General features: G+C 37.0%; 1 protein-coding gene across 4 annotated transcripts in view; it reads right to left on the minus strand.

The window, feature by feature from the left end:
* Positions 1-351: 351 nt before the first annotated feature.
* LOC150093905 (lysosomal protective protein-like) overlaps positions 352-23795 on the minus strand; it is a 135534-nt gene continuing 112090 nt past the window's right edge. For all 4 annotated transcript variants that reach the window (XM_090413074.1, XM_090413078.1, XM_090413076.1 and 1 more), the window contains exons 9-11: positions 8880-9045; positions 3142-3231; positions 352-705 (exon numbers count right to left, since the gene is read on the minus strand). In XM_090413074.1, the coding sequence (XP_090269200.1) occupies positions 622-705; positions 3142-3231; positions 8880-9045 (340 nt within the window). In that variant the 3' untranslated portion in view covers positions 352-621. The remainder of the gene's footprint in view (positions 706-3141; positions 3232-8879; positions 9046-23795) is intronic.

Genomic DNA, 23795 nt, shown 5'->3' on the forward strand with positions numbered 1-23795 from the left:
CCACTCCTCAGGAACTTGACCAAGTGCAAGACTCGTATTAAAAAAATATGTCAAGGCAGCTGTTCAACTCCCTGGCACATTCCTTCAGAATATGCAGTGATATATTATCAAGTCATCTTAATTTAATTATCAAGATCTTAATTTAAGATATCTTGATATATTATCAAGATATCTTAAAAGGATGTTCCTCCCTCCTGTAATAAAACACTGCCAACAAAAAATCACATTTTTAATATACTGAAATAAACAGTAATTTATTTATGTTGGCATTTACAAATACATTATCTTTAAAAGTCACTTTCACCCAGTCACTCATTTTTCATTCTGTAATAAAACACTGCCAACAAAAAATCACATTTTTAATATACTGAAATAAACAGTAATTTATTTATGTTGGCATTTACAAATACATTATCTTTAAAATACTGATTATGTCCACTATGAACTGAATCATATAACTACACCACAGTTTAGTGATGTTGACATCAATTTTGCGACATATAATATAACAGAGCGATGCAACTCTTAAACATCCCAAATGATAAGTCACCAGGCTTGTAGACAGTTGTGCGTGCTCTGGATGCTGAAATTAGTAACTAACACACTTTTAATTCTACCTATCTAGTATGGTACTTTGTTTAAGAAATTGAATATCATCCCAAGGGCTGGACCTGGCTTGTCTTGGGGAACCAAATGTCCTGCTCCCTGGAAAATTTAAATATAACTGAACATCAACTTTATTTATTAAACAAAAAATAAATGTTTAATTATAATCTAGTTATATAAATATATATGGTGAAAACATGCTGTAAAATTAATGGAAGCCAAATGCAGCTAATAGTGATGGAATTAATGGAATTTTTCTGAAAGAATATAGAACCATTCATCTACTAAGAATGCCAACTGATCTATGAAGGTAGGAAATAGTGCTTATGCTATTCTGATTTCACCGACAGCTACTTAAGTCATAGACTGGCAAATTATTATGTAATATATCTTATAATCCTCTGAAAACAAGTGATTCTTTATAAACTTAAGCTACATATGTTTGACACATAAATAGGAAGTTTTTAAACAACTTCATCTGGTTGCTTTAAACATCAATTACATATGAAGCATATGCAAAATAGATGTTTCTATTATTGTTATAATAGCATAAACATATCAAAACATATCTCCAGCTAGATATAAGTTTGATTTTTGTTTTTTCTCCTAAAGCATATCTTTACAAGAGCAGATTAGGGCAGCCAGCTTCAGATGAGATTTGAAAGCAGTATGGAAATTATATATTTTTTTTAGAGTTCTGCCTAATTTTTCTTAGGAGCCCCAGATATAAGGAATAATAATAGCATTATTGAAGTCTGTAGAGAGAGAGATTTGAGGAAAAACATTTGTTAATCTTTTTAGCATTGCTTAGAAAAGTTTGGCAAATAAAGGAGGATTCAGCTGAAAGGGAAGCTGGGTAGAATAGAGGTTGGCAGCTCTGTTGAAAAGGGTTTTGATAACACCATACTGTTGAAAGGAGGTGATGATGGGAAAGTTTATGTATGTATGCATCTACTTATGTGGGTGGGTTTTCTGTAATCTGGAAAGGAAAAAGAGGCATTGGGAAAATGTGTAATTAGAGTACCTAGAAAGGACAGGCTATTATTATTTTCTTTTTCTATGGATAACTGAGGTCTGAGTTACTAACTGTTGGGATGAATGAGGAAGGAGTCAATGGAACTGAGCCATGTAACCGAATAGACAACATAAATATATATTAAACATACAGAAGGTTTGATGATGGCAGTAACAAGGGCATATTTTTCCAAATGTTCCATAAAGAAACTGGCTAGAGGGAGAGAGAGAGAGAGAGAGAGAGAGAGATCATGGATGTATCCTCTATCTTTATATATATATGGTATCCTTCCAAAAGAAGTAGCCAACACAGATGGTAAAATTGAAATGATCAATGATATCATGGGGGGGGGGCACTTTTCAGTAATGATAAAGTATCATAAAGGGAGGCAGTGGTAAATAAAGCGTTGATATCAAGGTTCATAATGACATCATTATCATTTAAAAATAATTTTAAATTTAAGATTTGAAATGAGTGGAATTTTTAATATAAGATTAAGTATGACCAGTAAGTGGGGATTAACAATTTAGCTAACTGTTTGGCTAACTTAAAGGAGGAGGAGACGACAGGAGCATTCACTATGGGACGGAGAAGGTTATTAGGTTTATGAATTTTAAGCAATCTGTATATTGAAGGGGAGGAGACTAAATGGTTTGAATTTAACTATTTCAGGAGCTAAGAGTGACATTATTATTACATGATACCTCCATGGAGTCCAAAGACTCATCAAGGGAGGGCACCTACTCTATAACTCTCCGTCTCCACCACTCACCAACTACAGCAAAATGCACCATCTACATCAATGCCATCTACTGCTCACCACCATCACTAGTATTTTCACAGACAATCACAAACATCCATGCCTATGGCAGGATTTGAACCCACAACCTTTTGGCTGGAGAGCGAATACAATAACCACTTGGCCAACTAGGTCGGCATTTTTCAGAAGGCTTTTTAATTTTTTTTTTTTTCTGAGAATTGGTGGAATCATGATCCAAGTTTATAAGTAGTGAAGTCTGAGCAATACATATTCATTTTCTCTCCAAGAACTAGTTGCACATTTTCTGTAAATTATGCAAAGACAATAGCATAATAATCACTACAGCACAAAAGGGTAATGTTACCATGGCCATCGATGCTAGTGATTATAACTGGAAAATGAATGTATTGTTCAGAGACCGTACTACTTATAAATCTCCTGATCATGATTCACAGATTAGTAAAACAGGTATCTGATGCCAAGATGGCATGAAAAAGCAAGAAAGATCTAGTTCTAGGGACTGATGCAGTCAGAAGTTCTTTAGACGACCTAAATATAAGATCTGACAATATCAGAGTCTTCACAGATGAGATTAATTTGGAGAAAACTTTGTCAAGAGGAAGTTAATAATAAGGAAAATTTTTTATGCCACTATCATTATCCACTATCATCCTGAGAATCCCTTAAGGATACATATCAAGAATTCAATAATGATGACTTACACATATGTATAATGTCAAATTCAATACATAAAACTTACCTTTACAGTTTGGAATGTTAGGTTTTGGAACTGTTTTACAAATCCAGCAATCTGATTATTATACTGCCAAGCTTTGTAATCTGAAATCAGCTGAAAGGTAAAATAAATAGGAACATGAGTATCTGAAGTATTATACTCATGTTCCTAAAACATTTAAAACTGAAGTTACACTAAATTAAAAACTGTGATTTTAAAATACAAGAAAACTAAATGTCATTTCAATCTGATTTGCATGCATCAGGAAATTAATTCAGCACAGCAAAAAAAGAATATTTAGAAACACTTAAAATAAAGTGCCTTAAATAACATTTTGTAAATAAACATAATTAATGTGTACATATTAATGCCACTTCCGCCATGAGTTCAGACGATGACCAACATGGTCAAAAACAGCTCGCACCCTGTTAACCCTCTCCCTGGTCCCCTTTTACCATAAACCCTTCCCCTTTCCCTAAAAAACAATTTTTATTTTCAGCCCCCTTTTTCATCTTTTTCCCACCATACAAAAAAAGCGCTCCACCCACCCACCCTCAAAAATAACATGTGTATATTATATAAAAAAACCCAAATTTCTTCAAATGAATTCTCCCACATTGCCTAAACCTGCCCCCCATGCCCCTTTGAACACCATAACAGCAGAAATATGCACACCACAGAAAGACAGGCAACAACATCTAAGAATTATGTGCACATTTTCATCTATTATGCTACATATATTTGTCTCTAAAATACATCTGCAATGCCCTAAGAATTCTTGAGTAAAAAGCCAATAACATTTAAAAAGGGGCACTCCTAAACAAAAGTAGACAAAATAGCCATAATAAAATAATAGTTTTAAGAGGAGTAATATGGGAGTTTCCCCAGAAATAATAGCTAGAATTAATGAAATTATGAATAAGATAAGGTATGGCCATTTAATAGTCATTGCTAGATTAACACGTTCGCTGCCAACTACGAGTATACTCGTAGTTGGTAAACCAGCCCCACAAGCCAGCTACGAGTATACTCGTATGACGCTTACCGCCGGCAACGAGATTACTGTACTGACCTTGAAGAAGTGCAAATGCTTGGCTTGTGGAGCTAGCATCAAACTGTGTATTCTCATAGAAGGTATATGCTCTGCACAAGCCAACTACGAGTATACTCGTAGGACACTTACCGCCGGCAACGAGATTACCGTACTGACCTTGAAGAAGTGAAATTGCTCGGCGTACAGGAACAGACTATGCCGAAGTAGCATGGCAGCGAATGTGTTAATGAAAGGTACTTTCCACCCAAACTGTAAAAATCAACAACTGACCAAGTCTTCTGATCAAATGTCCAATCATTACCTTCCTGTGATACCCCTCTCTCCCCATTATTATATGTCCACCTGGATATTAAACAAATGAGGATGGGATTGCAATTTGGGAAGTAGTCACTCAATTCTATTCTGCATCAGCTTAAAGTATGCCCAAATATGATGGCACAAATAATGTCAATCTCAAGACTGAAGATAGGTACTATTATTATTATTATTACCCCAAGACCTCATGGAGTCAAAGACTCATCTGGGAGGTCCTTTTATCACATACACATCTCATCATACCGTGTCTTAAACACACTCAAACTCCTTGCAGACACCTCACACTCTCAGGAAAGGCATTCTAATCATTCACAGCTCTGCAAGAAAAAACCTGCCTCTCACTCCCCTACTCACACCCTCTTTATACAGTTTCCAGGGATGACCTGTGGTTCTCCCCTGATCTCCCATTATTCTCTGAAACTTCTCCAATATTGATCTTATAACAACCCCTTACCAACTTGTAGGTCTCTATCATATCTCCCCTCTTCCTCCTCTCCACCAGACTCTGCAAATTACATCTTCTCAATCTTTCCTCATACTCGACATTCCAGAGGTCAGAAACTAACTTAGTCAGTCTCCTTTGGACCCTTTCCAACATCTTTTCATCCTTCTGAAAACCAAGTGACCAAATCTGGGCACAATAGTCCATGTGTGGCCAAATCAAAGCCTTATACAACGGAACAAGAATCTCCCTACTTCTATACGTCAGCATCCTCTGCATCATAACCAGAAGCCTTTGTGTTGTCTTCACAATTTTGGCTATGTGTCCCTAAATTTCAGATCCTTATCCACTATCACCCCCAGATCTCTTATTTCTTCCACCTCCAACAATATATCTTCACCAAGCATAAATTCTGCATCCCATCTTTGTTTTCCAAATTTTAAAACCTTACATTTTGCAACATCGAACTCACATCTCCATTTCCGTGCCCAATCAATCAATTTGTTCGAGTCTTCATGCAAGGCCACAACATCTTCACTACTCTTCATGGTTCGTCCCAACTTTGCATCATCTGCAAACAACTGAATATCTCCATCCAAATCTTCACCAATAATATTAATATACAAGTTAAACAGCAATGGCCCTAAAACAGACCCCTGAAGCACACCATTGGTAACTTTCCTTTTCCTGGATATCGCTCCCCCATACACAACTTGTTGATACCTATCATATAGCCAGTCTCCAATCCAATGCACTAATCTAATATCCAACCCCATCTGCTCTAGTTTGACTATCAACCTATCATGAGGTACTCTATCAAAAGCCTTTGCAAAATCCAAGTATATTACTGTGTATCCTTTTCCTCTGTCCAAGGAAGCAGTCACTTTATTGTAATAAGTAAGAAGATTACTAAAACATGACCTCCCTTTAGCAAATCCATGCTGTCCATTAAAGATAATACCAATGTTGTCTACCCAACTGTGGATCCTAGTTCTCACAAGCTTCTCCAACAACTTAACCACAACACCTGACACACAGATAGTCCTACAGTTTGATGCTCGAGTTCGATCACCTCCTTTATGAAGTGGCACAATCTTGCCCTCCTTCCACTCCTTAGGAACTTGACCAAGTGCAAGACTCGTATTAAAAAAATATGTCAAGGGAGGTGTCAACTCCCTGGTACATTCCTTCAGAATACGCAGTGATATATTATCCAGTCCCACAGACTTATTTAAATCTAGTTTACTCAACTCCCCAAACACCTCTTGCTCACTTACAGTCGGTCTCTCCTCCCCCATCATCAACTGCTCCCAATCTCTCTATGAAGTCACATTCACAAGATAGAAAGATCTTTATGAATGCTCATTAAGTATCTCCACCACACATTTTGCAACAGCTGTCTTTATACCATTTTCTCCAATCAATGCAAGTCCTTCCATAATCATTCTTTCTTTTGCTGGCTACATATCGAAAGAACACACTAGGATTCTTTTTGGCTTCATTAGCTAACTGCTGTTCATATACCTCTCTTTAGCTACTCTCACCAACCAAGTCACCCTCCTTGCCTGGTCTTTGTAGACTTCATGAAATTGGTTATTTCCAATTCTCTTATGCTGCCTCCACAATGCCTTTTTCTCTGTATCGCATGCTTAATCTCTTTATTCACCCATCTCACACCGACCTTATTTAACCTTCTCACCCTTGGAATATATTTAGACATTGCATCTACTAAACAGTTTTTGAAAATCCCCCAAGCTGCATTGATCTCTTTACCAGCTAACTCCTCATTCTACGCTACACTTGCAAGCTGTCTCCTGAGTTCTTCATAATCACCCCCTTGTAGGTCCACATATACCCTTTTCTCACAGGGGTCCTCACACTGCTGGCAAGCACCCAGGTAATCACCTAATGGTCACTCTCACCAACTGGTGGATGATTTAACACCTCATTTATAATTACATCCTCTGATGAGATGACCAAATCCAAGACCCCTTAATCCTCAAGTGCCCTCTGTTACATACTGTCGGAGGTAGTTATCCCTCAAAAACTCGAGAAAAAAATAATTTTCTTTACTTCCAGTTGCTAGCTCATCATTACAGTCTATATAGCCACAATTAAAATCACCCATAATTATCACCCTTTTCTTATTTGCTTGGCTAATTTGACTATACATTTTACTATCACCACCATCCACATCACCTGGTCTATAACAACATCCCTCCAAGTATTTGATTTCATTCACCTCTATCTCACACCATACTGCCTCAAAACCACTGGCACTATTTCCGCCTGGCATATCTACTTTGTATGGACATAATTCTTTCTCTATCATCAATAGCACTCCCCCCTCCCTTTTTACCCTTTCTATCCTCACGAAACACATCATACCCTTCCATCTCTATTTCTGTCAGGATGTCATCCTCTTCCAACCATGTCTCACTTATTCCAACAATCTTTGGGTGAACAGACGCAATTAGTGCAACCATTTCATCTGCCTTGTTTCTTATACTTCTAGCATTGGTATACAAACACAACAGCTAGTTCCACTGATACCACTCACTCGATGTGATCTCTCCATGCTAGACTGAGGCCATTTCCCTTTCTGCTTCTTCATTTTAAAACTGTTTTCAATTCCAACTGTTTCCTCTTGATCCCTGGTCCCATTCCTTTCCTGCCTACACATGCTCTCACCTCCTCTTAGAGCATCCACCTTTCTCATGCTGAGTACCCCTGTCCACCCTGAGCCTCGCCATTTCCCTGCTCCTCTTGCACACTCATTCTCTCATTTTCTATACTCATACCACTCACTTCCCCATTCACTCTCCTCTCAATGTGATTCATTCTCTCTATTCACTTCTCTACTTTCCAGGAGAAGTCTCTCCAATAACCACTCAAATGCAGTCCATTGCTCCCATACAGCTCACTTCGTCCCTCGAACTCATTCCACACATTAACAAACTGTACTCACATCTCCTCACACATTTCAGCAAGCATATCATTCATAATCCTTGCTCTCTGCCTCATTTCACCACAGTCATACCTAGGCAACACACTGACTACCCTTTCTGTCACACTATTCTCTTTTATCCTTCCAAGCCTCCTGATATACATTCCGACATGCTCTTTGTCCTCTTGCAAATCGTTTTGTAAAAATTATTTCACTATCAAAGTAAAAACATCAATGGAAAAGAGAGCTACAAGAGGAATTGACATATCAAAATAATAAGTATTATCAAGACAAAGAATGCAATAAACAGGGGAGACACTTTCAAATAAAAATCGTAAAATGCCATTTGAGCAATAATGGTCAGCAAAACTCCAAGATAAGTTTACTAAATCGCAAATAATTTCAAATAGATTAATTGTGAACAAATTTCAATATAGAAAATTAGGTAATGAAACTTGTTTGTCCTGTGATTCTACAGAAAGTTCTAGTAGTTAGAAGTAAAGGAATTTTTAAATTGCTAGAGAAGACAACTGACAAAGATAATTCTTTTTGGAGACCTAAATAGGAAGTAGGAATGAATCTCAAGGAAAGAGAACATTCTAGAAAATCTAGTGAAAACAGCAATAATGGCAAGGACCAGTTGATGTTAGTAATGGCTAGTCTATCTCAAACAAAAACCCAATATTCCAACATAAAGATGTGCATAAATTCACAAGTACAGAACATGGAGTACAACAGAAACATCTTTATTGTTCATAGTGATATCTTCAAACTGGTTGGATACAATTAGTTTTTAGCAGGATAAAAATGAGTACCACACTGAAAAGAAAACCTGAAAATATACATGAAAGAATTAAGCATTCCATTGTTATGGAATGCTTATCTAAATGGATAAGCATTCTTCTGTATGGATCATGTTACTTCAATAATGAACATACTGAGCATAATAACAGAAATGTATTATTTTGCACAATCCAAGTAGCTAATTGTAGGAATTAACTTACTTTCAGTCCAAGGCTGTCAACAAACCATTCATCACCAAGAAAGTTGCAAGCCATATCTACATCTCCATTGTATATAAGACCCCTTAATTTACCTGATTGGATAAGTTTCAGAACCTGTGGCTTCATTGTGCTATAAAGGGTTTTGTATCCACTTCTAACAGCATCACTGCAAAATAATGAAAGGCAAGGAAAAATTATACATATATATTTAAAATACAAATTTTAAATTTAGCAAATACAGTCCTCTTTTTAAGCATAGCAAACTTGTAGGGACCACAGGAACAATTTCTGATAGGCATGATGCTATTCTAAAGGAAATTCACTTTACTATAGTGAATCTTTTAGAACAGCATTGTGTCTATGAGGGCTTATCAGGACTTTTCATCAGTTGGTTATAGCAAGATCATCTTTATCTCGGAATGTATATATTCTACTCCACAAATGAAAAATTGCTAATGTATGTGAACAGAATATCATGCATGAAAAGGATGACCAACTTGAAAAAAAAAAAAAAACACATTACTTGTATTTCTTATATTTCAAATAGAAAGATATAAAATTATTGAAATTTTACATCTTTCAAATTAAAACAGATGTACAATACAATTATGTATTTTATATCTGTTACTGTAATATAACTCATTATTCGATAATGGGCTTTGTCATGGAAATGTCGACAAGAACAGAACGATTTTGGGCTTGTGTTCGTCTGGTTCAGACCCATCATATGTGTGCAAAGATGTCTACATGTGTAAGGCATTAGAGAAGAATAAAAATCTGCAAGTTATTCAACTGTATCAAGCAGACTGCAAACAAGAGTATACAAAAGAGCATGCAGGTAGATTATTATGTCTGTATACGAATGCTAGGAGTATCAGAAACAAAAGGGTAGAGTTTGTTGCCTTAGTCAATATTTTGCAACCTCAGAATGTAGGAATTAGTGAGACATGGCTATCAGAATCAGACCTACTAACTGGTATCAAGTGTCATGGGTACAGTATATTTAGGAAGGATAGAGTGGATATGAGAGGAGGGGCATGCTGCTAATGATATCGGATGACTTGAATCCAGTTAGAGTTGAGACCTATGAATGTAGTAATACTACTAACAATATTTCATGTGGCAGTGAGTGTGAAGCCATCTGGTGTGAGGTGGAATCTAACAAGACAAATTACAATAGTGGGGGTGTTGTTACAGACCTGGTGGATCGGTTGCTGGTGATGAAGAAATACATCACCGAATAGAAAAGATGAGTGTGAAAAGAGTAATCATAGAGGAAGTTGTCCCACAAGAGCTCAATAAATGCATTTTCATTCTTCTCGTGAGATTCTACTGCTACCCAATCAATATTTGGATAATTACATTTGAAGAATGAAAATGCATTTATTGAGCTCTTGTGGGACAACTTCCTCAAGTAACATGTGACAGAAGGAACTCGAGGTCAGAGGGCATTTCAGTTAAAGAATAGTTAAGTCTATTCTGCCTCCAGTTGGTGACAGTGATCATGCGGTACTCACTTGGGAAGTGACTTTCCATGCACTTTCTAGACAGTGCATGGAAAGCATTTAAACAATTCTTAAATGATGCAATATCAGAATGTGTCTGAAGAGTTTGAAGAAGTAGGGGTCAAAGGGGTGTGTAATTTTATTAAGCAAGAGATTTGTAAGAAAAGGATGATGTGGAATGAATACAATTTGCATAAGGATGATGTCAGTTATGAATGTTACAAGCAGCAGGCTAGAATAGTCACAACTGTTGTACGGAAAGCAAAGTCTGATTATGAAAAGAAACTGGCTCTGCGTGCTAAAGACAACCCACAAGATTCTATCGATATGCTGCAAGTAAAAGAAAGAATGAATATGAAAGAATAACTTCTAAATCCAGATGGGTTACAGATGCAGAAGAGGTTGTTCAGTTAATGAGTGCCCATTTCGTTAAAAGCTATCAACCTGGTGAACGCAACATTGAGCTCATTGTTACCTCTTCACTAGATGAAGAAATGTAGGTGTGTGAGGCCGAGGTATTAGAGCTATTGCACAAACTGAATAAGAATTCAGGAATAGGAACTGATGAAATATCACTACATGTGATAAAAGAGTGTTCAGCTGAACTGGCCATTCTTTTGACCAGGATGTTTAATATGAGTCTCAGAACAAGGAAGATTCCACAGGAATGGAAGGAATGTATGGTAATTCCATTGTGCAAGGGTGGTGCAAAGACCGATGTATCCAACTATAGACCAATTAGTATCTCAGGAGTGGTGGTGAAGATTTTGGAAAAATTGGTTAGGGCCGCATTCAGAAATGGGTTGACAGTGAATCTCTACTTTGCAATGAGCAACATGGATTTACTAAGGGAAGGTCATGTTTTAGCAACTTGCTTACATTCTATAACAATGTTACCATTGAACTAGACAAGGGGAATGGATACACCATGATACTTTTGGATTTTGCTAAGGCTTTTGATAGAATACAGCATGGCAGACTGCTGCATAAATTGGAGAAAATGGGTTTGGGTTATACAATATTAGCATGGTTAAGAGGATGGCTGACTGACAGATATCAAAAAGTGGTATATGGGGGATCTGAGTCTGCAAGATTTAAGGTAACAAGTGGTGTACCACAAGGATCAGTGCCTGGTCCACTGTTATTGAAGTTGTACATTAATGATATTGGGAAGGATTTGACAAGTGACATACAGTTATTTGCTGACGATGCGAAGATAGGTAGGATAGAAACCTGAAATTTAGGGGATATATTGCAAAGGTGATGAAGGTAACACAGAGGATTGCTGCAATTATGAGAAGGACACTGACCTGCAGAGATAAAAGGGTTATCATTCTGTTGTATAAGTCTCTGATCAGACCACACTTAGACTATTGTTGTCAGATTTGGTCCCCAGGATTTGAAGGGGATAAATTAATTGTGGAAAGGGTACAGAGACAGATGACAAAGATGGTTTCAGGACTGTACAATTTTGGTTATGAGGATCGGCTGAGGGAATGTGGACTGCAGAATTTGGTGGATAGAAGAAGGAGAGGCGATATGATTGAGACTTTTAAACTGTTGAGAGGCAGTTACAGGGTTGACACTGGGGAGTTCTTTCGTTGGTTGAACAGCGGGAAGGAGTGATGACAAGAGGCCATCCCTGGAAGTTACGAAAGGAAACTGTGAGCAAGAGGGTGAGGAGCAGTTTCCTTGCATGGAGGGTGGTTGAACCGTGGAATGCATTGCCTGATGGAGTGGTGAGAGCGAGAATGGTCAATGAGTTTAAGGAGTGGTATGATAGCCTTTGTGTTTCTTAGGAAGGACCTCCCACGATGAGTCTTTTGACTCCATGGAGGCCTGAATAATAATAATAATCAGGAATGCTGCTGATATGCAGTCTTTGCTGAATGATTTGAATAGCCTGGAATTGTGCGCATGGGAAAATGGGTGCCCGTTCAATGTCAGTAAATGTAAAGTCATTCATTTCAGCATGATTGGTGGGATTAGACTAAAAGAAACTGATGAGGCTAGGAATCTTGGAGTGTTAATAGATAGGAAGTTGAAGTTTAGGGGCCATGTGGCAAAGATTGCAAATACAACTCAAAAGATAATTGCAAGCTGAAATAAACATTCACATGTAAAGATAAGGATGTTATTTTGCTTCTTTACAAGGATTTGATAAGACCTCACTTGGACTATTGTGCGCAGGTCTGGTCTCCTAGTTTCAGTTGTGATTCTGATATATTGGAGAGAGAGAGTTAAAAATGATATCAGGATTGTGGAATACTGATTATGAAGACAGATTGAGAATTTGTAGACTGCAGACACTAGCAAAAAAGAGAAAGAGGGGAGATATGATTGAGACTTACAAACTTCTGAAAGGGTCATATAGGATTTTAATTGACAGAATTTTTCAATTTATGGAGGGTAGGGAAAGGACGAGAGAGCATCCTTGGAAGCTGAGAATGAAGGCCCCCAAGAAGGGTGTGAAGGCTAGATTTTTCTCTCAGAGGGTGGTGCATGATTGGATTGGATTGCCATTGGATGTTGTGAGTACAAGCAGTGTGAATGAATTAATTCAAGAATAAGTATGATAGTGTGTATGTAGCATGTGGTCTCCCTCGATGAGTCCCTGACTCCCTGGAGGTCTCTCTTAATAATAATAGGTCATACAGTATAACTGCTAACACATGGACAGTCATGTGCATACATTTTCCCCCACTATTATTACTGATCTTTTAAAGCACTCCTAACTGCTTCAAATCCACTTAAATTTTGATTTTCTCTGCATTCCCATTTTTGTTTCAAACATCCATTCTCTCATCTTCCATCTGTTTAAATGATTCTCATTTTAGATTAAGCTCGGCTTACACACTACTGAATATTGATAATGTCAAGTTCTTCCTGATATCTTTATTTTTAATATTCATTGAGTAGAAATGATGGAGACAAAACACATAGAGCAATTACTTTACTTGAAACTAAGATAAAAAAATCTTCCACATTTTGACTTTTATATCAAGGTCATCATCAGAACTAAAACACAAGCTAAACATAACTGCTCTGTTAACCATTTAATCTAGCCTGACCTCTGGTGAGGGAAAGAGAGGGGGTGAGTAAAATTTAAATAAATAAATATATATATAACTGTATAACTAATTAAAATTATAATTCAATTGCTACTAAGCAAATTCTCTCTATTCCTGTTAACTTCAAATTCTGTTTTTTGTTCATTCACCAGGTTTTCTTGAATGTGGAGTTCTGCCATTTTGTTCTTCTGTTGTTCTTTATCTGAATACAATATGGGTTGCATATGAGTCTTCCAGACTCTTGGAACTGCTAATCCATCATTCTTGTTGAGATTGGGATAATGAATCAGCATTTCACAAGCTGCTTTGAATTTCTTTCATACCAAGTTTTGGTGGGATGCAGGGACTAGATACATCTCCAATCAATTCTGTGGCACATTTGAAGTGCACAATCGGAAAGGCTTGTTTTTCCATAATGCAGGAATTTTACATGTCGTTTATGCAGGCTAACAAGAATGGGATAATAGAGATTACATTCCCAAATAAGTGAGATTCTGATCTTTGAAGATTAATTTAAATGAAAATGCACCTATTTTTCACATATATTTTAAAAATTAATAATTATACTGACTAAGAACACCGAGAAAGGTAAAAAAATTTGAATATAACATGACTAGTTTCGTCAGAATGCATACTTCTTCAGGTGTGTAAATAATAACAAAAAACTGGAAAAATAACAAGGTAAAAAATATGGACTTCTCAAATTAACAAAATAGGAATAGCAAAAGTCATATTTGAACTGGTTTCCGCATGGCAGAACTATCGTGAGTTGTAAGTGAGTGGCAACTGATTCGAGAGTGCCAGAACTCAATCACTGTGCTGTGGGCATCAGGCAAACTGTAGCTTAAATTGTTGTTTATGTGCGAAGGGTCCAGAACGGCCTCTTTTGATTCTACGATACGTCTCTCAAGCTCGTCACCACATTTATAGATATTGGTCATAAGATTCCAGTCTATCTGGTGTTGAAGCTCTTCTAGATTAGAGTTAGCAGAGAAAAGAACATGACTGGAGAGTGCACTTGCATGGGTTCTTTTGTAAGAGATGTCATGCTGGTGTTCCTCAAGATGTAGTGAAATAGACTTATCAGTCTGTCCATAATAAGGTTTACTGCAGTTGGAGACGACTTTATAAACACCTGGAAACTGATGCTAGTTGTGTTTTGGTTTTGGGCAACTCAGAAAAGAACAAAGCTTCGGGAGGGTGATAAAGTAGGTTTTAATGTTGTTTTCTTCATTATTTTTGCCAGTTTTGGAAATAGAGAGCTTATGAATGGCAATTGAATGTGAGTAATAGGATCGATGTTATCTTCTTGTCGAGGTTGGATACATGGAGATGGATGTTTAGTAATACTTCGAGAAGAATAGCCGTTGTTTAAGAATGTGCTTTTCAGATGGATGAGTTCTGTTTGAAGGTATTCTTTACTGAAATAAGAGATTTTGCTCAATGAGCCAGAGTGGAAATAATACCAAGTTTCTGTGGAGGGAAATGATGAGAAAAGGCATGCAAGTATCTATCTGTGTGTGTAGCTTTTCGAAAAATCGAAAATTTAAGATAATCAGGCATTCTAGTGATCTTTAAGTCCAAAAAAGTGAGGACGATGTTCATCCCTAGTTCTGACTTCAATTTGATGTTCTGGTGTTGATTATTTAAATGATCTAGGAAGGTTTGTAGCTCCTGTAGACCATATTCCCAGATAAGGAAGATGTCAATGTATTGCAGCCACAGTTTAGGCTTTAATGTTGCTTTTGAAATAGCTCTCTTCAAAGTCTTCTAGAAAAATATTGGCTAAGAGCAGAGATAATGGGCTGTCCATAGCTAAGCCGCTGGTTTGTTTATATATTTTACCTTCAAAAGAGAAATAGCTAGAGTTTATGCAGTGCGTTAATAGAGCAAACATTTTCTTGGAAACTTTGTTTTGAAGTAGATTGAGTACTTCTGTTGGCACATTTGTAAAAAGAGAGACAATGTCAAAACTAACCATTCTCTCAGAATTTTGGAGTTTTAAATTTTTCGTCTTCGAAATGAAATCTTCAGAGTTTTTGATATAAGAGGAATTAAGTAATTAATTAAATTACTTAAGTAAATAATTTTTGATATAAATAAGGAAACAGCAAGATATTTAGACAGGCTGTAAGTAGGTGAGTCAATACCTTCAACTATTGGTCATAAAGGTGTGTGTGTCTGCCTTGTGTATCTTCGGAAGGCCGTACAAATGGGGAATAAGGGGATGGAGAGATCTGAGAGATAGTCTGGTGTGTCTAGGAACTTCTGAAGTAGATCTGAGAAGGTTGTTGGTACGATTATGAAGCTCTCTTGTAGGGTAATTTTGTAAGAGAGAGTAGGTATCAGATATTAATGCACCATTGATCTTGGAACGGTAATCAGATCTGTCTAAGACTACAGTTGAATTCCCTTTGTCTGTAAGTAGGATAATAATATTATTGTTATTACAAAGATGGTGGATAGCTCTTCTTTCAGCCAAGAATAAATTATCTGCAGGACAATGACTGTTGTTTATGGTAAAAATAGCTTCAATTCTGTGTAGGTTTGCAGTTTGTTTTGGTAAATGTGAGACAGCCTTTTCTACTTGGGTTAGAAAGAGTTCCTTAGAAATAGAAGTGGGGTACGAAATAAAGTTCAGCCCTTTAGAAAGAACACTTATTTCTGCTGAATAAAAGGTATGTGAGGATTTGTTAATCACATTTTCTAGGTTTTGTAAACCAATAGGAGATTGACGAGTTTGTTCCTGTCTGAGTCGACTAAATTTCCTGATGTGAGTTCATTTATTGATGTGTTGGGATCTAGAAGCATGGTGTGAGCTGATGTTTTTAACCTCATTCCAAGCACTGCTGTCTAAGAAATCCTCACATACCCTTTCTTCAGCAGAAATAAGTCTAAAGGGCTGAACTTCGATCTGTCCCCCACTTCCATTCCTAAGGAACACTTTCTAACCAAAGTAGAAAAGGCTGCCTCACATTTACCAAAACAAACAGCGAACCTGCTCAGAATTGAAGCTATTTTTACCATAAACAACAGTCGTCCTGCAGATAATTTACCCTTGGCTGAAAGAAGAGCTATCCATCATCTTTGTAATAACAACGATATCATTATCCTACCTGCAGACAAAGGGAATGCAACTGTAGTCTTAGACAGATCTGATTACCATTCCAAGATCAACTGTTTGTTAATATCTGATACCTACTCTCTCTCTCTCACAAAGTGATCCTACAAGGGAGCCTCATAACCGTACCAACAACCTTCTCAGATCTACTTCAGAAATTCCTAAACACACCAGACTATCTCTCCGCTCTCTCCATCCCCTATTCCCCATTTGTACGGCCTTCCAAAGATCCACAAGGCAGACACACCTTTAAGACCAATAGTAGAAGGTATTGACTCAACTACTTACAGCCTGTCTAAATACCTTGTGATTTCCTTAAAACATCTCATTGGTAATTTCTCCTCTTATATCAAAAACTCTGAAGATTTCATTTCGAAGACGAAAAATTTAAAAGTCGAGGATTCTGACAGAATGGTTAGTTTTGACATTGTCTCTCCTTTTACAAATGTGCCAACAGAAGAAGTACTCAATCTACTTAAAAACAAAGTTTCCAAGAAAATTTTTGCTCTATTAACGCAATGCAAAAACTCCAGCTATTTCTCTTTTGAAGGAAAAATATATAAACAAACCAGCAGCTTAGCTATGCGCAGTCCTTTATCTCTGCTCTTAGCCAATATTTTTCTAGAAGACTTTGAAGAGAGAGCTATTTCAAAAGCAACATTAAAGCCTAAACTGTGGCTGCAATACATTGACATCTTCCGTATCTGGGAATATGGTCTACAGGAGCTACAAACCTTCCTAGATCATTTAAATAATCAACACCAGAACATCAAATTGAAGTCAGAACTAGGGATGAACATCGTCCTCACTTTTTTGGACTTAAAGATCACTAGAATGCCTGATTATCTTAAATTTTCGATTTTTCGAAAAGCTACACACACAGATAGATACTTGCATGCCTTTTCTCATCACTTCCCTCCACAGAAACTTGGTATTATTTCCACTCTGGCTCATTGAGCAAAATCTCTTATTTCAGTAAAGAATACCTTCAAACAGAACTCATCCATCTGAAAAGCACATTCTTAAACAACGGCTATTCTTCTCGAAGTATTCTCGATACATTGACGACATCTACCTTATCTGAGAATATTGTCTAGAGGAGCTACAAACCTTCCTAGATCATTTAAATAATCAACACCAGAACATCAAAGTGTCACGTCAGAACTAGAGATGAACATTGTCCTCGCTCTTTTGGACTTAAAGATCACTAGAATGCCTGATTGTCTTAAATTTTCGATTTTTCGAAAAAAACTACTCACACAGATGGATACTTGCATGCCTCTTCTCATCACTTCCCTCCACAGAAACTTGGTATTATTTCCACTATGGCCCATCGAGCAAGATTTCTTATTTCAGTAGAAGAAGACCATCAAACAGAACTCAACCATCTGAAAAGCACATTCTTAAACAATGGCTATTCTTCTTGAAGCATCACTAAACATCTACCTCCACGTATCCAATCTCACCAAGAAGATAACTCCAATCCTATTACTCACATCCAATTGCCATTCATAAGCTCTCTATCTCCATATCCAAAACTGGCAAAAATAATGAAAAAATTCAACATTAAAATCTACTTCACCACCCTACCAAAGCTTCGTTCTTTTCTGAGTCGCCCCAAACCAAAACACAACCAGCTTCAGTTTCCAGGAGTTTATAGTCTTCTCCAACTGCAGTAAACCTTATTATGGACAGACTGATAAGTCTATTTCACTACATCATGAGGAACATCAGCATGACATCTCTTACAAAGGAACTCGTGCAAGTGCACTCTCCAGTCATGTTCTTTTCTCCGCTAACTCTAATCTAGAAGAGCTTCAACACCAGATAGACTGGAATCTTACGACCAATATCTATAAATGCGGTGACGAACTTGAGAGACGTATCATAGAATCAAAAGAGATAGTTCTGGACCCATCACACATAAACAACAATTTAAGCTACAAGATGAAAAGCCAAATGGCTATTTTTTTTTTCTATGCTTGGATTCGTTGATAGTTCGTCGGCATGAAACGCTTAGATCGTAGTTTTCGATCTTATAGTTTCGCATACTGGCTGAAAAACAATGAGATTTTTATCCCCTTAATTTAATTTAAGCTACAGTTTGCCTGACGCCCACAGCACAATGATTGAGTTCTGGCCTTCTTGAATCAGTTGCCACTCACGTCAGTCCTGCCTCGTGGACACCAGTTCAAATATGACTGTTGCTATTCCTATTTTGTTAATTTGAGAAGTCCATGTTTTTTATCTTGTTATTTTTCCAGTTTTTTGTTATTATTTACATACCTGAAGAAGTCAGCGTTACGATGAAACTAGTAGTGTTATATTAAAGTTTTCTTACCTTTCTCGGTGTTCTTAGTAAGTATAATTATTAATTTTTAAAATGTCTACAAGCCGAATCAATACTACTCACAATATAGATATATATGGATATATGTATTAAGGAAAGAGTATAAATAAAACTCATGATATAAGTTTAATGGAATGAAATAGCACTAGGAAACGATTAAAAATAGTATTGAATGCTTCCAATATTTCATTTCAGCTACAGAGACATCATCAGGAAGCACAAAATGAGACATAACACACACAAAGGCAGCACAAAACTGAATAGAGACTAGAGTCCTAACTAGATTAGGATGCCCTCTAGGGACACCTGTCGGCAATCTAGGATGTAAACTGGGAACTCAAAGTATTAGTGTTTCCCATATTTTGTGAAGTTTTATTTAACCATATTTTATTTAAATTGGGCTGATTTTTAAGAGCAGCAGTAGATGCTAAAAAACAGTCTTTCTCTTCTCAATTTACTGTGATGGAGCATGATGGTCTTTTTCCAATCGATTCTGTGAGTTGGATCCAAAGCATGGTCTGCAATGCCAGATTGACCATAGTCATGACAACATATGTATTTTTTACGTTCTTCTATTCGGATGATAGCTGATCTTCCTGTCTGTCCATAGTAGGCCAACTTGCAGGAACAAGGAAGTCTATATACAGCTGGAATTGAGAGGAGAACAAGTGTCTTTAGTGGAGCAGATAAGAGCAGCTAGTTTTAAGTGGGGAAAAGATTGTGTTTCTTTAAGATTCTGGATTTTTTTTTTTTTATGTGCCTTGGACACAGGGGATAGTGATAGCATCATTAAAATCTTTCTGAAGAGGTCATGAAATGGGGAAAGAATTATTTTTTTTTATATTTCAAGGCAGTAGGGACATAAAATAGAACTGAGCACAGTGGAGAGAGGTAGGAAGACACATGTATGGAAGCTTTCACAACCTTGGATAAGAAACAACAATAGTCCTTATGTACCAAAATGAAATCATGGATAACTAAAGCATGTATGATGAGCATTACTTGTATTCATCTTTTCTTATTGGGAGCGTTTGTTCTGTTTACTCAATGCAGGGAAAATTACAGGTTCACTGGACATTCATACCCTGACAAAATTGAAAAGCCTACTCAGCACCTCTAAAGAGCTCCTTGCCTACTCAGGGGTATACAATGTCACCTTAATATTGCATTTATGCAGTGTTCTTTCTATTTGTTCAGATAATCCTCTAATGTCCATTTCTATAGTTTAAATTTGGAATGGCATTAATGTAATCTTTTCTTAATCTTTGGCAGCATTATTGTGAAGGAACCTGTTAACTGTTTTTCTGTATTAGCTTTATAAAGGTTTTGATTACAATCTGATACTCATTCTTTAGAGCTCATTCATCAGAGCAAATTGTTAGGGCTAATGACCTCTAGTTTTTGTGCTGGATGGTAGTATTTGCCTGTGTGTGTGTGTGTGTGTGTGTGTGTGGGTTTATTATAGACCATGAAGGAAAAACATGTGTTTAGAAAAGGAAGAGTGTTATTGTTTTCGATCTTGATGGTAAATTGGATGTGTCTGAGTTGTTTGTTTAGGTGGCTTAGGAATGTATTTAGGAGTCCCTGGGGATAAACGTTAACATATCTGAGCCAAACTTTGGGTTTTGCTCACTAAATTGAGAGCTCATTGCTCAAAGTCTTCCACATAAAGGATAGCTAATTGTGGGCAGAAATTATTTTGTCACATGAAATAACTGGAGTGAAGTACTTGGACAAAGAGTGCTGTGATACTGGGTGGAAATTTGTTCTGTGAGGAGAGGTACCAAGATAATGATTGGGACATTTGTGAGAAGGATTATTATGTCAAAGCTGACTAAAAAATCTTCATAGTTAAGTGTGATATTCTTAATTTTGTTTATGAAGTGTTATGTATTTTTTATACAGAAGGAGGAATGACTGACCAACTCCTTGAGTTCTAATGCCAATTTATTGATCGAGTGATAATTAGGGCTGTAAACTCCTGCAACTATCAGTTGCAGTGGTGTGTTAGTTTTCTGTAGTTTTGGCAGACTGTAAATTCTAGAAGTATGGGTATAATGGGGTAATAATAGCTTTTTAACAGTTTCTGAGGCCATATAGTGACTGACTTAATTAATTCTGTTGTTTTTTTCTTTTTTGATGGATTGTAGTTAACCAATTGGTTCATTTTTTCTAGGTAACTTTTTCAGTAAAGAATCATGGTAGTATAACCTTTGCCAGCTTTGGTAATGGTGATGCCTTTGGTTAGACTGCTACTCAGTGATTTATTATAACTTAGTATGTTAGATAGAAATATCTACATGCATTTTATCAGCTATATTGGCAGGGAAAAATTTTAAATCTCTTTTCAATTAGAAGAAATCTAATTTGTTGACTGACCTTGGTGCATTTGCATGGTTCAGGCTTTTTTGAAGAAGTGAGAGTTCTCTGGTGTTGAGGATGTAGTTGGATAAATTGAAAACTTGGCCATTGTTTGCTCAACACATTGCTGGTTTGTCACTAGCTGTTCCTCAGGACATTGCTTCTAGGTTGTTTGTTATGCTTTCCTATTTTTGTTTTAGTATTAGGAACTTAGTTATCAGTGCTTTATTACTTGCATAAAAAAAAGGCCCTTTGAGAAAAGAAATCCAGGAAGCCTGCAAACATCTGAGCTATGTAAATTCTGATATTTGGAATGTTCTCAAAAGAAATACAGACAGCTCTGCAAAACACATTTTGCATTAAAAAAAAAAACGATAAAACTTCATGGATTATTTCATCTTAGTTTTAAGCAAAGCAATTGCTCTGACAAAACGTGTTTTGTCTCCATGATTTCTATACAATGAATGTTGACCACTGTGTAACCTGAGAGAAAGAATTTATTTTTAATATGATTCTGATATAGATATTAACTGTTCACTTTTAATTTTCTTCAGAAGTATGAAATCTATGACTTAACGACAAGTCTTTGATCAAATGTTTTGTATTTAATCCAGTTTGCCTAGGGTTATTATTATTATTATTATTAAAACAAGACCTCATGGAGTCAAAGACTCATCTAGGAGGTCCTTTTATCTCACACACATCTCATCATACCGGGTCTTAAACACATTCAAACTCCTTGCAGACACCACACTCTCAGGCAAGGCATTCCAATCATTTACAACTCTGCACGAAAAAAACCTGCCTCTCACTCCCCTACTCACACCCTCTTTATACAGTTTCCAGGTATGAGCTCTGGTTCTCCCCTGATCTCCCACTATTCTCTGTAGAACTTCTCCACCATTGATCCTATAACAACCCCTTACCAACTTGTAGGTCTCTATCATATCTCCCCTCTTCCTTCTCTCCACTAGACTCTGCAAATTACATCTTTTCAATCTTTCCTCATACTCGACATTCCAGAGGTCAGAAACTACCTTAGTCAGTCGCCTTTGCGCCCTTTTCAACATCTCTTCATCCTTCTGAAAACCAGGTGACCAAATCTGGGCACACTAGTCCATGTGTGGCCTAATCAAAGCCTTATACAATGGAACAAGAATCTCCCTACTTCTACACGTCAGTGTCTTCCTCATCATTCCCAGAAGTCTTTGTGTTGTCTTCACAATTTTGGCGATGTGTCCCCTAAATTTTAGATCCTTATCCACTATCACTCCCAGATCTCTTATTTCCTCTACTTCCAACAATATATTCTCACCAAGCATAAATTCTGCATCCCATCTTTGTTTTCCAAATTTTAAAACCTTACATTTTGCAACATTGAACTCGCATCCCCATTTGCTTGCCCAATCACTCAATTTATTCAAGTCTTCTTGCAAGGCCACAACATCTTCACTACTCTTTATGGTTCGTCCCAACTTTGCATCATCTGCAAACAACTGAATATCTCCATCCAAATCTTCACCAATATCATTAATATACAAGTTAAATAGTAATGGCCCTAAAACAGATCCCTGAGGCACTCCACTAGTGACTTTCCTTTTCCTGGATATTGCACCCCCATACACAACTTGTTGATACCTATCAGATAGCCAGTCTCCAATCCAATGCACTAATCTAATATCCAACCCCATCTGCTCTAGTTTGACTGTCAACTTATCATGAGGTACTCTATCAAAAGCTTTTGCAAAATCCAAGTATATTACTGTGTATCCTTCTCCTCTGTCCAAGAAAGCAGTCACTTTATTGTAATAAGTAAGTAGATTACTAAAACACGACCTCCCTTTAGCAAATCCATGCTGTCCATCAAAGATTATACCATTGTTGTCAACCCAACTCTGGATCCTAATTCTCACAAGCTTCTCCAACAACTTAACCACAACACCTGACACACAGATAGGCCTATAGTTTGATGCTTGAGTTCAATCACCTCCTTTATGAAGTGGCACAATCTTGCCCTCCTTCCACTCTTTAGGGACTTGACCAAGTGCAAGACTCGTATTAAAAAAATATGTCAAGGCAGGTGTCAACACTCTGGCACATTCCTTCAGAATACGCGGTGATATATTATCAAGTCCCACAACCTTATTTACATCTAGTTTACTCAACTCCCCAAACACCTCTTGCTCACTTACAGTCAGTCTCTCCTCCCCATCATCAACTGCTCTTAATCTCTCCATGAAGTCACATTCACAAGATTGAAAGATCTTTATGAACTGCTCATTAAGTATCTCCACCACACATGCTGCAACAGCTGTCTTTATACCATTTCCTCCAATCAATGTCATCCTTCCATAATCATTCTTTCTTTTGCTGGCTACATATCGAAAGAACTCCCTAGGATTCTTTTTAGCTTCATTAGCTAACTGCTGTTCATACCTCTCTTTAGCTACTCTCACCAACCAAGTCACTCTCCTTGCCTGGTCTTTGTAGAACTCATGAAATTGGTTA

This window comes from Typopeltis vanoorti, chromosome 23 (genome assembly GCF_054136105.1).
Source record: "Typopeltis vanoorti isolate ZY-2024b chromosome 23, IOZ_Tvanoo_1.0, whole genome shotgun sequence".
Lineage (NCBI taxonomy): Eukaryota > Metazoa > Arthropoda > Arachnida > Uropygi > Thelyphonidae > Typopeltis > Typopeltis vanoorti.